Source organism: Panulirus ornatus, chromosome 24 (genome assembly GCF_036320965.1).
Source record: "Panulirus ornatus isolate Po-2019 chromosome 24, ASM3632096v1, whole genome shotgun sequence".
Lineage (NCBI taxonomy): Eukaryota > Metazoa > Arthropoda > Malacostraca > Decapoda > Palinuridae > Panulirus > Panulirus ornatus.
The window spans coordinates 3,228,596-3,246,966 of record NC_092247.1 but is presented as its reverse complement, the minus strand read 5'-3'; the positions used below and the strand labels follow the sequence as shown (position 1 = coordinate 3,246,966).

General features: G+C 38.4%; 1 protein-coding gene across 1 annotated transcript in view; it reads left to right on the top strand.

The window, feature by feature from the left end:
- The window catches only part of LOC139756987 (semaphorin-2A-like), a 666,764-nt gene extending 649,163 nt beyond the window's left edge, over positions 1–17,601 (top strand). The window contains exons 8-14 of the mRNA XM_071676928.1: positions 3,643–3,837; positions 7,105–7,229; positions 7,524–7,675; positions 9,058–9,249; positions 11,478–11,649; positions 12,214–12,285; positions 15,025–17,601. Coding sequence (XP_071533029.1) covers positions 3,643–3,837; positions 7,105–7,229; positions 7,524–7,675; positions 9,058–9,249; positions 11,478–11,649; positions 12,214–12,285; positions 15,025–15,105 — 989 coding nt within the window. The 3' untranslated portion in view covers positions 15,106–17,601. The remainder of the gene's footprint in view (positions 1–3,642; positions 3,838–7,104; positions 7,230–7,523; positions 7,676–9,057; positions 9,250–11,477; positions 11,650–12,213; positions 12,286–15,024) is intronic.
- The last annotated feature ends 770 nt before the right edge of the window (positions 17,602–18,371 follow it).

Below are 18,371 nucleotides of genomic sequence, written 5' to 3'. Positions count from 1 at the left end.
TGTGGTTAGGAGTGTGTTTATGTAGGAGCCTAGTCCATGCGTGTGTGATTCGAGGAAGAAGAAAAACCCACATTGTTGGTTGCTGTGGGGGATACGGCTCCCACTTCTTTGTCGCACTTTTTGCTTCGTTATCGTATTTTCTTTCTTGATAGGTCACGGACGTAGCGAAAGAGACGCTTCGCCGTCTGATTGAATTGTGGCTCACACGAAATGTTGAGCGGATGGTCCTCTTGGTTAATTGATAGTAGACACGCGATCTTGTGTGTGGTGGAGTCGGAGGCAGGAACCTTCGCGATGCTGATATCGAACTCGGGCAGGGAGGAGAGGCTGGGGGACAGCATATGCTGTTAAGTATCTCCAACCCGCAGGAACTCCACGTTTGAGTATAATCAAACTCGTAATTACATTGATAACTGGGGTTGATAACCCTCGTTCTAAGACAGCTGACGGTAAGGGCGCTTAATTGTTTCTTAGACGAATTTTGGTGTTTATTCTTTTATCGGACCATCGTCGCTGTATTACAGAATTACAGTATAATTGATATCTGCATTTGCAGGAAGCAGTTGCATATGAGTTTACACGAGTTTACATGAGAAAGGCAGACAACATGAGGCCAGACTGGCCCACTACTGGGTTGTATAGTAAAAAGAAAAGCACAGATACGTTAGTTAAAGCTCTTGAACACAATGGCTTGACCTTTAGGTCAAGTTAAAGGTCATGCCTGATGCTCATACTCACGGATCGCATCCACTTCCTCAAAGGGACGGGGAATAACGTTGTTATGTAAGTTTTGGAAAAGAGAATGAATATAAAAATTCTGGAGATTATCAAAGAGCTTGTCGAGTTCACCCACAGACGTGGATAAGCCTTTCCGGCATAATTTCATGGGTCATTATCAACACCCATTACCAGCAACAAATGGACACGTGACCCTGATTGCTGACCTTTTTGACTTAATAAACAGCATGGGTCATGATTGTGTGAGAGAGAGAGAGGGAGGGGTCGGGTCATGCAACAGGTCTGGCCTGGTCGTCTTCACTGATGAATATGGTGACCCTGGAGACGGAAGCAGACCGAGCGACGGGCTTAGCGCTAAGATTTTAAGGCCAGTCGGACGCACACACACATCAAGCTAGACCGAACGCGGGCGTCAGAGGCCAGACGGAACGCCAGGTGCAACACCCATCAGGCCAGACAGAGCGACTGATACAGCCAGCCCACCAGCTATCTCGTTGGCGTATTGTCGCTGGTAATGAGGATACATACCACTTGTGTATTATTTTCGCCCACGATAGAGGCTTTACGTAAGGAGCTGTCGTCACACCCTGGCAGGTGACCGCGGTGGAGCCTGTAATCATATAACTTGCCCTTTGTGTACTGCGCCTCAGCTCACGGTCGACACAGACCACTCAGGAACCTTTAGCATTTCGGTGTTTGATTAAACTAAGTTCGGGCCATGGGCCATATGCATAATAGAGTGTATGGGACTAAGTTCAGGCCATGAACCATATGCATGATTAGAGTGTATACGACAGTTTCAGGCCGTGGGCCATGTGCATAATGAGAGTGTCATGTGTAATTATCCTAATCACCTTATGGAGTTAATGATTATCCTGTTCATGGATGCTCCTTAACATTGCCGGCCCTAGTGACCCCGCCAATTCATTATAGGCCCAAAGGCTAAGCAGCCAGCTTAGGTCAACCTCATACCTCCAGGATTTGATCTTGGAGGCTGGGGTGCGAGCCACGAACTCGCCAAGACAATGATGAAAAGCTCAAAATAAAAGTGGCATGTCAGAAAATCTAGATTGTACCCATGTTCAGTACAGATATGTAAAGGTTACAGTTCAAGAAGACATATATATATATATATATTATATATATATATATATATATATATATATATATATATATATATATATATATACACAGTATTTTCACTTTTTTCTTCATCAAAACTCGAGTTACAGCGGTAAAAGACAGGCCCGAAACCAATTCAGAGGACACAGTAACTTCAAAAGAAGCCCCGCGTAGTTTGGTAAGGTAGCTTATAAGCAGTAGTCGTATTTCAGCGGAAAGTTCTGGCGACCCCAGTCCTCAGTCATCCTCATGACACGCCATGCGGCTTACTTACGTTTGTTTACTTTGGAATATTTACTGCAGGAATATGATATTACTGATTGTAAGGGGAAAAAATATTACTTGTCCTTTACACATACATAAAAAGGCGAGTGTCTTTGGTGATTCCCAGTCACGCCAAAGGGAGCCACATAGACTGTTGTGTCTTAAGGTCATCCAGTCACGTTAACGTTTCGAAGGCCTTAACCTCACCTCACATCACTCTCAGATGCCCAAATGTATTATGTTTTAAAACATACACATTCGTCATACCGTCCCCCAACCACAAACCACGTTAGGCAGTGTACCTGGGAGTAAGGCTGGTTGCAGAGGCCGAGGGGGGAAGCTGTCACGCCATCTGGTAATCGAGTCTCCTCCAAAGCAGGGTTGGCCATGGAGCCTCTGCACGCGTCGATACACCACTACCTAACCCTGTTTGGTGACGGGGAGTCTGCTCTAGCTTCCATTCCATGATTGTGGCGAAGAATTTGTCAATTTATGAGAATTGACGTATTGATTAGTACTGTTAGTTTAAACTGGAGGAGTGGGTTGGCTCAGTAAATTTGTGTGTTTTTGCTACCTCCGTCCCTCAAATAGTTTGAGAAAGACATAGTAGGCGGGACCTTGAATATTTCAGATGTGGAGAATATCTGACGAAGCTTAGCTTTCATTTTTTTTTTTTTTTTTTTTACACCTGTATGCATCTTGTTAAATAGGACTTCTAATTTCTTGGTTCGATTTAGTCACGTTGCTTCATTATGGTCTAAGGCATATCTGATTGGTACAAGTTGTATGGATTAAAGTTGGAAAGTGTGATGAACTTGTAATTCTATGGACTTAACGAGTATGACGTTAAGGAAGAAGCTGTTTCGCATCGGTTTTCACTCAAAGAAAATGAAATGTGGAGTGAGAACAGTGCAGACTATTAGAGGCAGTTTTGGTCGGTATTCCAGAATGGTTGTATATTAGGTAGACCAAAGCCATTATGACCAGTGATAACAATTATATTACGTATGTCAAAACCTGTGGTATGACTTTATGCCTCCATTACATATGTAGAACTGTATAATAATTTCTTTTGTTATCAATTTAAGACTGTTTTTATGTACTATTTATGTGTCATTATGTCAAGAAGTATCAAGTGTTTTTTATGAGGTAGTAACTGAGTATAAATATGTTTGTTATTACTTTATCGTATTCTGTGTCAGGACATTATATGGCCACAGCAGAATTCTCATTTACGTCTTCTTCTCAGAACATGTCCCTTCAAACTGTTTCTTCTAATAATTCATGGAATATTTGAAGAACTTTCCTTGAGAAGTAATGTAATAGAAGGGCTTTAGGTTTATTCGTAAAGTAATTCTGAACTTATTTTGCATACCAGTAGGTCATAATATGTGTTCAGGTAAGGGTAGGCTACATATTGCATCATGCGGTATTGACGTATCATAAGCTATACTTTTATTTACCTTTAGAAATCTTGATTTGATATGCAACTGAAGATGACATGATTATTCATTATTATTTCTCTGTCCCATACAGACAATGTGTTGACATTCCTGCAGTCTCACCCACTCATGGACGAGGCAGTGGCCCATGAGCATAATAAACCTGTGTTCTTCAAGAGGGATCTCATCTTCACACATCTGGTGGTGGACAAGGTCACTGGGGGAACTTACGGCCAAGAGAACACTTACACGGTGTATTATGCTGGATCGCGTAAGTTATTTGTTCTAAGGTGTTGTTCTAGAAATGAATAAGCCCATGATGTGTAGGTGGACTGTTGCAGGCCATGTGGTGGTAACTTCAAGTGTATCACTGACAGAATGGGGTTATAATCTTAATGGAAACTGTACGTATATGCTGTACAAGATGATTACAGCATGTTGTCATGGCTTAGCAACTTCTGTGAATTCTGAAAAATAGGTAAATTAAGCTGTATCAGATGAGATATACTTGATTAATCTAAACTCCATTTCCTGCTGATGCTGCTGTTTTAGAATTACCTCTCAAAAGAAATACAAAAGCGACACTAAAATGGGATAGGTTGAACATCTATGCCATGCCCCGATTGCTCAAAATCTTTTTCACTCCCTCCTTTCACCTCCAGTCTGGCCTCCCATTTCTCCTTGTACCCTTCCACCTCTCACACATATATCCTCTTTGTCAACCTTTCCTCACTCATTTTAATTGCATATTCGCCATTTCCTGCATTAGTAAGGTAGCATCAAGAAAAGAGGACTGAGTCTAAGGGGGAAAATCCTCACTTGGCCCCCTTTCCTGTTCCTACCCCATTTAGTCACCTTCTTCGACTTATTATACTTTATCACTGTCTCCTGCATTCGCAAGGTAGTGCAAGGAAACAGACGAAAGAATGGCCCAACTCACCCAAATACATATGTATATACATTCACGTCCACACACGCCCATTTACATACCTATACATTCCAACGTATACATATACATACATACACAGACATATACATATATATACATGTACATAATTCATACTTGCTGCCTTTATTCATTCTGCCACCCCGTCACACATGAAATGACAACCCCCTCCCCCCACATGTGCACGAGGTGGTGCAGGAAAAGACAACAAAGGCCACATTTGTTCACACTCAGTCTCTAGCTGTCATGTATAATGCACCGAAACCACAGCTCCCTTTCTACATCCAGGCCCCACAAAACTTTCCATGGTTTACCCCAGACGCTTCACATACCTTGGTTCAATCCATTGACAGCACGTCAACCCCAGTATACCACATCGTTCCAATTCACTCTATTCCTTGCACGCCTATCACCCTCCTGCATGTTCAGGCCCTGATAGCTCAAAATCGTTTTCACTCCATCTTTCCACATCCAATTTGGTCTTCCACTCCTCGTTCCTTCCACCTCGGACACATATATCCTCTTTGTCAATCTTTCCTCACTCATTCTCTTCATGTGACCAAACCATTTCAAAACACCCTCTTCTGCTTTCTTAACCACATTTTTTATTTATTACCACACATCTCTCTTACCCTTTCATTACTTACTTGAGCAAACCACCTCACACCACATATTGTCCTCAAATATCTCATTTCCAACACATCCACCCTCCTCCGCACAACTTTATCTATAGCCCACGCCTTGCAACCATATAACATCGTTGGAACCACTATTCCTTCAAACTTACCCATTTTTGCTTTCCGAGATAACGTTCTCGCCTTCTACACATTTTTCAACACTCACAAACCTTTACCCCCTTACCACCCTGTGCCTCACTTCCATTTCCATGGTTCCATCTGCTGCCAAATCCACTCCCAGATATCTAAATCACTTCATTTCCTCCAGTTTTTTTCCATTCAGACTTACCTCCCAACTGACTTGTCCCTCAACCCTACTGTACCTAATAACCTTGCTCTTATTCACATTTACTCTCGGCTTTCTTCTTTCACACACTTTACCAAACTCAGTCACCAGCTTCTGCAGTTTCTCACCCAAATCAGCCAGTAGTGCTGTATCATCAGTGAACAACAACTGACTCACTTCCCAAGCACTCTCATCCACAACAGACTGCATACTTGCCCCTCTCTCCAAAACTCTTGCATTCACCTCCCTAACAACCCCATCAGTAAACAAATTAAACAACCATGGAGATATCACGCACCCTTGCCACAAAGCAACATTCACTGAGAACTAGTTACTTTCCTCTCTTCCTACTCATACACATGCCTTGCATCCTTGATAAAAACTTTTCACTGCTTCTAACACACTTTCCTTCCACACCACATATTCTTAATACCTTCCACAGATTATCTCTATCAACTCTATCATATGCCTTCTCCAGATCCATAAATGCTACATACAAATCCATTTGCTTTTCTAAGTATTTCTCACATACATTCTTCAAAGCAAACACCTGATCCACACATCCTCTACCACTTCTGAAACCACACTGCTCTTCCCCAATCTGATGCTCTGTTCATGCCTTCACCTCTCAATCAATACCCTCCCATATAATTTCCGAGGAATACTCAACTAACTTATACCTCTGTAATTTGAGCACTCACCTTCATCCCCTTTACCTTTGTACAATGGCACTATGCATGCATTCCGCCAATCCTCAGGCACCTCACCATGAGCCATACATACATTAAATATCCTTACCAACCAGTCAACAACACAGTCACCCCCTTTTTAATAAATTCCACTGCAGTACCATCCAAACCCGCTGCCTTGCCTGCTTTCATCTTCTGCATAGCTTTTACTACCTCTTCTCTGTTTACCAAATTATTCTCCCTAACACTCTCACTTCGCACACCACCTCGACCAAAACCCCCTATATTTGCCTCTCTATCATCAAACACATTCCACAAACCTTCAAAATACTCAATCCATCTCTTCACATCACCACAACGTGTTATCACCTCCCCCTTAGACCCCTTCACCGATGTTCCAATATATATGTATATATATATATATATATATATGGAACACCACGAGTGTAAATTCTCTTCCAGTAACACCAAAATGATACACACACACACACACACACACACACACACACACACACACACACACACACACACAAATTGATTAAAAAAATCATATCTAGAGCACCCTTACTCATCTCGGGGACTTCGCCTCCAGGCCCACCACGTCTTATCTCTGGAACAGTAACATTTATGATGCTTATAAATACACACATCAAATTTATAATAATCATTTCCACATTTTCACATATATACAGCGATGATGGTCCGATAAAAACTAAGGAAGTTTCAGCCAGCTTGTGCCACTTACAGAATAAGAAAGGAGGAACAAAGAAACTTTTTGCTTTGGGGTCCAACAAATCTGTTAGAAGCCAGATTCCAATACATTGAAGTCCATGAGAATGGGATTTATCTGCATTGCTATTGCCTGAAAACCATACAGGAATTATTTTTAAGTTGATTGTAAATAACAGTGGAGGAACATGATTAATCCTCGTTTTTACAGTGGAGGGCCGTGTCTACAAAGTTGTTGAATGGATGGATGATGAGGGAGTCTCGCACTCAGAGCTACTGGATGTCTATGAAGTTACAACACCAGAACCTATTAGAGCAATACAGATTTCCAAAAAGGTATATTTGATCTGCCTTATAAATATAACTTTTCTTTTTTGAAATCCAAAGTTAACTTAGAATACAAGTTGAAGTTCATCGTAAAACACAGTATTGACCTCTTTTATTGCCTTAGGGTTACAGCACAAGAAGATGAGGGGTATATGGTAATTAAGCCTTTAAAGGAAAATGTTTGATTTCTTGGATTTAGGAAAATGCTGATGAAATAAAGATATATAAAGACAGAATCTCATATGGATATATCACCATAGTTTCTCAAAGTAGTTTTTCCACTCATGCCAATTACTGTTTCAGCACAAGTCTCTTTATGTTTCCTCCGATACTCGTGTCCGCCAAGTGGACCTATTCATGTGTCATGGACGTTATGACAACTGCCTCCGCTGCTCTCATGATCCTTACTGTGGTTGGGACAAGGATGCTAACATATGCAAACCTTATCAGCCTGGGTAAGTATCATATCAAAAAGGTAATTGTGCGAGCAAAATTCTGTTGGCTTTGCTGTTGAAGAGTCATATTTACTTGATGGTATCACTATTATCTAGAACAGTAGATGCAGGGAAACTAGGCCTAGAAAGACATCTATGGCCTTTTCTCCATTGTGTCATGCATTTACCATACCATGTTGTACATCTGTCGAAGACTAAGCTTCCTCATCGCACCAGTAGTAAAGCAGAATGTTGGTGGCTGCAGCCCATAGGATTTGAGAGCCACCACAGCCAGGTCATTGTACATCCTTTGTTTCAGGATAACTTTCCTCCTCATTAAAACCAAGCAACTGGGTATCAGTATCTCCCTACTTGCACCATACAGTATCCAACTCATCTTTACTTCTTATCATTATGTTCTTTCCATTTTCTTTCTTTTTCTGATTATTAACTTTCAAATACAAACACTGAAACGTTTATTACTCACTATGCACTATAGATACATTGAACATCCTAACTAGCCAGTTGGCAACGTATTACTCCCTTTTTTAAAAAATTCAATTGATATCCCATTCACTCCAGCTGTTTCACTGTTTCACTGTGCCGTATCATACATACATCTTTCACAACTTTTTCTCTTCACCAAACCATATTCCAAGACTTTTTTTCACATACCTCCACATCTAAACATCCTGTATCTGCCACCCTATCACTGAACATATTCAACAACCCCTGAAAATGCTCACTCCATATCCTTTTCACCACATTTCTGCCTGTTATCTCTTCACCATTTGCCTAATTCAGTGATGCTCCCTTTTATCTTGTTATTCTCACACTAGTAGTCTCCTTCCCTGACATTTTCTTATTCTCTCAGAAGTTTACCTAATGAATACCAAGTGAAGTCTTAGGGGGTCTTTTACCCTCACAGCCCATGCTGAGCCAAGGCTGTTGGGTTGGGTCATTGATTGACTAGTTGGAAGTTACAGTCCTCAGGCACTTTGTAGGTAACTTGTCCAGTGCACTCTTAAACTTCTCTACTGTGTTTCCAATGGTGTTTCTGATAATATCGTGAAAGATGTTGAAGAGTTTTGGACCCTGGATATTTAAGGTCGTCTCTTTTTGTGCATATGCACCTTTATTTTTAGAGGTAGTATTCTACAAAGTCTTCCATACCTGTCGCAACAGTAGGATGTTACTTCTAACTGTAAATTGGGAACATACCTTTTAGGATTTTCCAGGTATAGGTGATGATATACCTCACCCATCTGCATTCCAGACTGTAAATATATTAATGTGGTGTCTTCTGCTTTATACCTGTATTAGAGTGAAAATTAGTGATTTTTCTTTTTCATTATTTAACTGTTTCAAAATACATATAATTGATTTGTTTTGTATTTTTACAGACTACTTCAAGATGTTACGGGCTCTACTCCAGGCCTATGTGATGCTTGTATTGCGAAGAAGAAGATGGTAGTAACCTGGGGCCAAAGCATTCACTTGGGATGTGCTGTTAAACTTCCACGACCCATCTCTTTGAAGGACATAACCTGGCACCATTATTCAAAGGATAAGGGCAAATATCAGATAAGATACAGGTGAATTATTGAATTTTAGTTATACACTATTTTTTGCATATTTTATTAGCATGGTCTGTTATGCTTTGTTTTTTACATTCATACCAGATTACACATCCACACATCCAGAACCTTTCCAAACATTTTATCTGATAATTTCCATAGCAAGTTGTAAAGACCCAATAGAGATGCTTGAAAAAATATTAATGCATTCTTCATGTTGATGGGGATTTTTTTTACTTAGATCCTCCAGTTACAGGTAAAGTTTATCTCCATTTATTTGTTGAAACGTTCTCCGAGGTATATTTGCTTCAGGGAAAAGCCCAGAGTTTGTCAAGGGAACATCATTTCGTATTGGTTCCATTGGTGCTCATGTTTACACCATGATTTCTAGTAATGCTGACCAAACTTTTCCATTCTTGTTTCCTTCCATTTACATCCAGTATCTATTCAGTGGTGAGAGACGTATCTTTGCAGTTTGCTTCCTTGACAAAGAGGCTGACCACTTGGTAGGCATGGCAAGCAAATCATGCTTGAGAGTAGGCAAGTAATGCCAGCACTATCAGATTCTAGTCAGGAACACTGAATTTGTCCTTGCCAGTGTTTGATTAGTAGCAGAACTTGGCATGTAGATAAGTTCTCATTGGTTGTGGTGCGCAAGGAAATAGATTTAACTAAGCCATTGGCTGAAATATTAGTTGACATTAAGTGCATAATAGCAAAACTTGCATCAAACATCTCAACATTCTCTGGCCCATCAGTTTTTTATAACTGGACATTAGAAACAAGTGAGCAGTTATACATTCACTAGCTGTGTAATAACTCGGATATATGTATATATAGCCCTTGTTAGTACTTTTTTCACATGAACAGAAGATGCACGTCACTGTGACCTTACCACAGTATGAGATATACTTTCTACAACCCACAGTTCATGGTTGTGCACTATGCTTTTCTTCTTTCCTGCATGTAGGGTATCAAGGGAAAATATCTCGAGCAGTGGCAGGTTGCTGCCACAGCCTACATAGGGCTTTCATTGAGAAGACTTCTAGCTGGTTTGTAACCTCACATTTTATTGATGAAGTGATCCAAGAAGGAATTGATATGGATCCCAACCTAGAATGGGAGTGGACATTTTATATGTTCATCATTTCCATTCTCAAGTGTTGACCCAAGGACAGTACTCGTAAAATTTTGAAGGAATTCCATGTGAAGGTTTTGATGTTAAATCTACAAAACTGTCCATTTACTCTGTTTTCTTTGTTTTATACCTAAAGGTCTCTTCTGCATTACTGAGGTGGCATTGGGAATAAGCGAATAATGGTCTTATTATTTTGATAAATATTTATTTTATTTTGCTTTGTCGCTGTCTCCTGCATTAGCAAGGTAGCGCAAGGAAACAGACGAAAGAATGGCCCAACTCACCCACATACACGTCCACACATGCAAATATACATACCTATACATCTGAACGTATACATACATATACACACACACACATATACATATATACACATGTACATAATTCATACTGTCTGCCTTTATTCATTCCCATAGCCATCTCGCCACACATGAAATAACAACCCCCTCCCCCCTCATGTGTGTGAGGTAGCGCTAGGAAAAGACAACAAAGGCCCCATTTGTTCACACTTAGTCTCTAGCTGTCATGTAATAAGTGTATATATGTATATGTCTGTGTATGTATATGTATGTATATGTTGAAACGTATAGGTATGTATATATGCGTGTGTGGGCTTTTATGTATATACATGTGTATGTGGGTGGGTTGGGCCATTCTTTCATCTGTTTCCTTGCGCTACCTCGCTGATGCAGGAGACAGCGACAAAGTATAATAAATTAATAAATAAATGATGAAAAGAATACAGATACATTTTATGTGTATGCGCAAGAGGGAAAGAATTAATAGGGACGTAGGAAAAGATTTGGAGAACAAAAGAGTAGATAATAAGAAAACCAAACATTGTTAGTCAGAAAAGTATTTTGGAATCTGGAAATAGCGTTTATGACCACTAAGTGGGATCCTATATGAATATGGCCTAAGAGTAGAACCAGTTGCTGTGTGAAAAATCACTTTCCTTGTGATAATGCTTCTTTGGTAATGGAACCCTGTCATGGTTTTAACCTTCATTAACTATTAGTTTTTGAGGCTAATTAACTATATTTGTGTGGTAATGCAAGATATATGGATTAATTTGCTTCTGTTAATACATATTTTTTTTTATCTCAAGGCCTGACAAGTACATAGAGACCTCGGAACATGGCTTGGTTGTGATGAATGTCAATGAGGCAGATGCTGGTCGATATGACTGCAAGATGGGTGGAGACATTGTTTGTTCTTATAACATCACTGTTGATGCTCACCGCTGTTCAGCCCCAGCCCGCACCAATGATTTTCAGAAGGTATGGCCCATTGATGATTTTAACATTAGATACTAAACAGTGTTAGAAAAACACATATCATGATCATGATAATTGCAGGAATACATTTGAAATTATATGTAGTGTGTTGTATTCTGTTACTGGCAGTCTTATACTGTGAAGTAGTACGTATTCACATTAATCCTTGTTTTCCTTAACATATCTCTCCAAAGGCCAAAATATCTAGAGATTATGCTGTTGTATATATATATATATATATATATATATATATATATATATATATATATATATATATGTATCTTTTTTTTCTTTATTATTAGAAAATAGACAGTTTCCAGTTCAAAAGAAACATATCACTTGAAGACATTACTGTAAAAGTGCTAGGTTATAAAGATATACTATTGGCGAAGAAATGTTAAATGTCAGCTGTTTAGATTATCTGCTGGTGTAGGCCTTATCTGTAGGAACCAATGGAGGACAAATGCATACACCACATAAGTATGGAGTAAGTTTCTGTTTATCATGAAACTTTATGCATAGGGATTAGTGTGAGAGCTTCCTGTAATAACCCAGCCAATATTTCAGGTGTACAGTGACTGGTGTCATGAGTTTGAAAAGTACAAGCTGGCCATGAAAACCTGGGAGAGGAAACAAGCGGTATGTACAGCAATTGTATTGTTTCTTTTGTTAATGTCTAATCCTTCTTTTACATACATGCACATTTGATAAAGCAAATGTTGATGTTATTAAAGGATACCATCACAGTCCACATTTCTCCCTTATTTTGTATATCCTAAATTTACCTTACAGACAAACTGATACCACATTTTAGAGCACTATTCTTGTGCCTCGTATGCAAAAAAAGGGGCTATCATTACTCAAGAAGTTAACAGTGTGGGAAAATCCTCCATATAAATTGTTGCAGACATATCTGCAAACTGGTAATGAAAGTTACCGAGGACAGTACTTTGATATACTGTAGTACCAAATGAGCCAAAGAAATCCCCCCCAGTATAACTAAATGTATTGAGATGTCATGTTCAGTTGGATTTTTGGTTCATGTCATAATTTTGTACTTTTACTCATCACCATAGCATTTGTTGACAGCTGCTGCATATTGTGTGGGGAACTTACCAAATCTCTTAATTTTGTATGCAATGAAAGCCCTCCTACACCTGTTTTCTTAGTAAATGACATCAGAATGATACCTTACACTATTTTAAAATAATTATTGAAAAACAAGACAAGGGAGAAATATGGACCATCATTACTTCTTTTACTATTGCCCATGATCTTCATTTATTGCTATTTTTTCTCATTCTTTAACACATTACTTCAGCTGTATCATCCACCATAATTCAGAAATGCCCAGTGGTATGTCGCTGTTTGTATCAAGACAAGGTTTGGGTGTCTCTTTTGAAACACCATCTATGGGACCTACTCAGAGCATGCCTAATGCCTAAATTGGAATTTTTTCAAAGTACAGCTAAAGAAAAGGGCAAAAATTAATAAGGGTGAGTGAGGATCAGCAAACTTTGGGGAAAATAAGGAGGTTTGGTATGAGGTTGATAGTGTGAGAAAAACAAGAGAACATATGAAAACAAATGGGAAGTGTTAGCAGACAATGATGAGGTGAAGAGGAGATGCAGTAATTACTTTCAAGGGTTTTTCAGTGTGTTTGATGATAGGATGGCAGGTATAGGGTGTTTTGGACAGGGAGGTATGCAAAGAGATATTCACAGCATGAGGTTTGTTTAAGAGAGAAGAGGTGATGAAATCCTTGTGTATTATGAAATATGGATGGTGTTGTAGATGAACTGATTGGTTGAATAGGATTTTCATTGTAAATAAAGACCTTAGGGAGATGACTGAGGATTGGCAGAAGGCATGTTTTGTACTGTTGTATAAAGGCAAGGAGGACAAAGATGAGTTTTCAAATTACAGAGGTATAAGTTAGTTGAATGTACCTGGTAAGATATATGGAGAGTGATGATTGAGAGGATGGTGGCATGCATAGACTATCATACTGTGGATGAACAATGTGGATTCAGGAGAGATAGAGAATATGTGGATCGGGTGTTTGCTTTGAAGAATGTGTACGAGAAATACTTGGAAAAACAGAGGGATTTGTATGTGGCATTTATGGATCTGGAGAAAGCATATTATAGGGTTGATGAAGTTGCTTTGTGGAAGGTGTTATGAATATATGGTGTGGGAGGAAAATTATTAAAAATGTTAAGGAGTTTCTGTTATGTGTGAGTAGGTAGAAAGGAGGGTGAGTGGTTCAAAGTGAAGGTGGGTCAGTGACAGGCTTGTATGAATGTCATCATTACAGTTTAATTTATTTATGGACTGGTTGGTGAATGTGAGGGTCTTTGAGAGAAAGGCAGGTATGCAGTGGAATAGTGTTATTAGTTAATGTCAAAGCACAGGTGATAGAACCAAGTGAGAAACTTCTGCAGTTAGTGTCTGAGTTTGGGAGAGTGTATGAGAGAAAAAAGGTGAATGTGTATAAAAGAAAGGATATTACCTTAAGCAAAGAGACAGGTTAATTGGTGTGTGAGTTTAAACAGAGAAAAAGTAGAGGATTTGTTTCAGATACTTGGGAATGAATATGGCAGCAATGAAACCATGGAAATGGAGGTGTCATAGGGTGAGTGAGGGCCCTTACACCTGTTGCAGCAAGGCACAGAAACCAGATAATTGAAAAATCAGCATTAAATCACACAGCATCCTTTCATGAAATAGATATCGGTAGGATTAATTGAAAGTTCAATTAGTAATCTTGAAATTGCCAAGATACTGTGAGTATTAGACATGTTTCAAGAGATATCAGATGAATGACATATAGCAGGTGCAGTATATGCATTTTATGTGTGGTGATGATGTGAATGCAGATTTTGATATCACCTCATGAATCAATGTAGTGTCCAGTAGCAAGAAGTGAGAATTTTTGTATTCTAATAAAAGCTTCCCGCTTTCACTAATACACTGAATATGTGTTGAGGGCGTGAAAAGTGAACAGGGGCCGTATGCACCTAATCCACCCCATGGAATTAGCCATCCAGTCCATAAAAGGGAATTAAATTGGGTATTGTCAAAATAATGTCTGTAATTATTCATCTTAACAATCTCTAAAATGACATACTTAATCTTGTAGCAAATCTCTGTTAGGAATATTCATATTTCACCCATAATTACCTTATAAGCAGCCTTTTTATGTTCATCAAATAATAAAATCTTAGATGAAAATTGAATATAATAACTGTGGATTATATTATAATCCACAGAGTTCTAACTTAGTTTGATTATACTATTCAAGGACTGATGATTTACTTGTTACATACCTTTCCCATACTGAATACTGCAGATTCTAAATACATTCTCTCTTTACAGCAATGTGCCAACAGGAATAACATCAGTCAGCAAAGCAGCCATCCCAATGACATTTATGCCAGGAGTAACCCATTTGTCTGATCACGTCCAGTAAATGAAGACTCGTCTCATAAAACCATTTAGGTAGATGTGACAAGAACTTTCCTTCCTTCTGACGGTCAAGAATTTGCCTGTTATGATTGATTCAGCACTTGTAATATGTAAATAATTGAAAACAGTATTGTTTTCTTTGATTAAACTGCCAAGTTTAATTTGACAAATGACAGCAGTAAATTGTTGGAAAGTGGTGAAAGCAGTTACAAACAAGGATTATATCAGAATTCTGATAATTTGCAAGAAAGTTTACTCCGATGGTGACGTCAATGTGGTAAAATTTACGTTCAATGATGGTGCCACCAGAAGAAGGGTGCTAATACGAATTGGTGCCAGATGCATACAGATCACAACCAATAAACAATCTCTGACAGGCAACTTGACCTAAATACTCCAGTAACAATCAGGGTACCATTAGCTATTGACATGTATTCAGTTTCTTTTGCCACTCCTGATAAGAAGTTTTGACTGTGTGAGGGAGTTCTCTAGGTCTAGTTCTCGCTCCAGGACAATCGCCTATGGGCATTATTGCCTCTGCATTCTAAGAGCTTGAGTGAGCAGTGGATCTTAGAGCTTCAGGAATTTTAACTGAAGTGTGAAAGAATGGACCCATGAGATATGGACTTCCAAACATATCCTTACAGGAGGCCACTGTCCCCTATATCAAGTGTGATAAGGACGCACAGCAAAGTGATATAAACATGGATCCCCCAAAACTGATGGAATGGTGCATTTATATGGCAAAAAAGGTTCCTGGTAGGCTTTTAGAGTGATGCTGTTTATGAAAGGATAAGGAAATTATTTATTTTCATTGTGTGTTGGAAGAATAGAAAGCAGTGAAGTGGAACTCTTATTATTCTCTCATCCACCCTGTGGAAACCTGATCTTCAATTGGAATAAAAATTGTTGGTCATTCATAAAATCATTGCAGTAATAAAATCTAGCCTTCCTCAGGTTGAAAGGTCCCCAATTTTGTATATTATTACAAGCATTTGAAAGCCCTTTAATCCTGATATTTTGTAAGCATTTTCTAAACTACCTCTGCCTTTTCATGATTGTTATCATTAAGAAATTTAATGAAGGACTAAGAATAAAACGAATATCAGGAAATCTCCATCCACGTACTCAGAATATTTTGTGGTTCCTCAGAGAAGAAATAGGATCACTTTAATGGAAGCATAATCAGTGAAGGGTGTTTGTTTAATATGAAAATTCTTTCCATAGAATTTCATATATATATGTATGTATATGTATATGTATATATATATATGTATATATATGACAGTGAAAAAAAAAGAAAAGTTAAAGGATTATCAGATGTTTTGGGATACTTTAGGGAGATGTGTGGACAAGACTTCTTTTATACAGCTAAATTTTTAGACTTGTCTTGTAATATACACATATGTTGGAACATTCTCATAAGGTGACCTTTTAAGTAAAAGATATAAACCTATGCAGACAGCAAAATAACTATGAAAATCCTTGCATTAAACCCTGAAGAACCTCATAAAACCTCCGTATTAATTTATTGCAAAGCATTGTATAATGCTGATAGATACAAACATAAACTGTACATGTATCTGAACTCTCTGCAGCTCCCCTTTTGAGAAAGTTCCATTTCACATGCCGATCCACGCTAAGATTTTCGTTTTCTGTCCTGTGATACGCGCCAATTTTGTAAGACTCGTACATAATAATGTTGCTCCATATAAGCAGGTTAGTAACACTTTGGTGTAAGTAATGAAATGTAAATATGTGTGTATCTGCTGTTTATTTCCTTAGGAAGTATCAGTTTATGGCCTGCTACATTTTCGTCTCCAACATGCTAGAATGGCTTATGAGAAACAGGCTCATTCATTGAAATAATCAGTTCCAAGAGTTATGGATTGTAGTATTTTTATTGTTAGATATTGATTTTGTGTCCAATGAAATCTATTTGTTAGTTTAAAAGACCTGTATGCTTGCCCAGAGTAAATGCTGAATACAATCCCAGTAATATGGGATCAGAGAAAATTTTAACACATAAAGGCTGCTGGCTTTTCTAGCATGGAAAGGACAATATATATATGCTTGTTTTGGGTTGTGAATGATGGGCTGAAGACTGAACGTGTAAGTGACATGGCACTCATGATGTTTGAATGTTCATGAAGATTACTCAAAGGTACTTTTGTTTTGCTGCCATTGCAGTATGTACAGCACAGTATTTCTAATCTCATTTTAGCCATAACCTGTTTTACTTTCTTTAATTTCCTATGGAAAAGCTTTTGTTACTTCTCTGCAGTTGTAGGTTTTATTTAATCTTAAGTAAGCTTATCCATTAGATGATTCCCATGATTGCATTTAATTTTTTTTAGCTGTTCCTCACAGCTAGATTATTTTTTAGAATACTGAACTGAAAATTGAGGATTAAGATTTGCCTGTAGGCTATGATCTAGGAGTTTGTAATGTGAAAATATTCCTGTAAAATAAAATTTTTTTTAGTAATAGGCTGTTATTCCCTTTTGATCATATTGTTTTCATAGAATAGGATGTGTATGGTGATGAGAGAGAGTACCAGCAGTTGGATCCTGTAGCATTCGACAAAAATGATAATTAAAGGGACTTTCATAGATTGTTGGAAAGAAAGAACCATATCATATGTATTGTAAGTCATATTAAACAAGTAACTGAGTACTATAGTGTGGGGGGAAAATATACATTGTGACCATTGTAACTTGTGATGAAGCCCTTGTAATAATAGTATGGGAAAACAATAAGGTCACTTGTTGATAAGTTCTTGAATGATGTAAATCCACAGAAAGTGCATGATCTTAATGGTAACTAATGCTACATACTTGGAGAATACATAAACAATAGCTGGTCCACTTTAGATGTCTAAGTAGAATGAACAGTCTTGGGATTTATTCACATTGGAAAAAAGAATAGAAGGCAGCCTTCTAATGTGGCTGCATTTTTTTGTTTAGGGTGATATGATTTGTCATTTACGCCAGTAAAACCACTTGGCAGGTAAAACATGATGCTCCAAAGTCTGATAGAATTTAAGCATCACTTTTGTTCTGCCATTTAGAAAGATAACCTAGTCAAAAAAGCTCAACTGTTTCAAGGTGGTGATGATGTAAGTTGTAGGAAACAATTAAGGCTGTTGAACAGGGCTAGTAATATTTTGCAGTGCTTTGTCTACACGGAGGCTTTTTATGAGAAAAACTGTGCTTACAAGGTGTAGGGAAAGTGATATTATACCTACTCTAATTTGA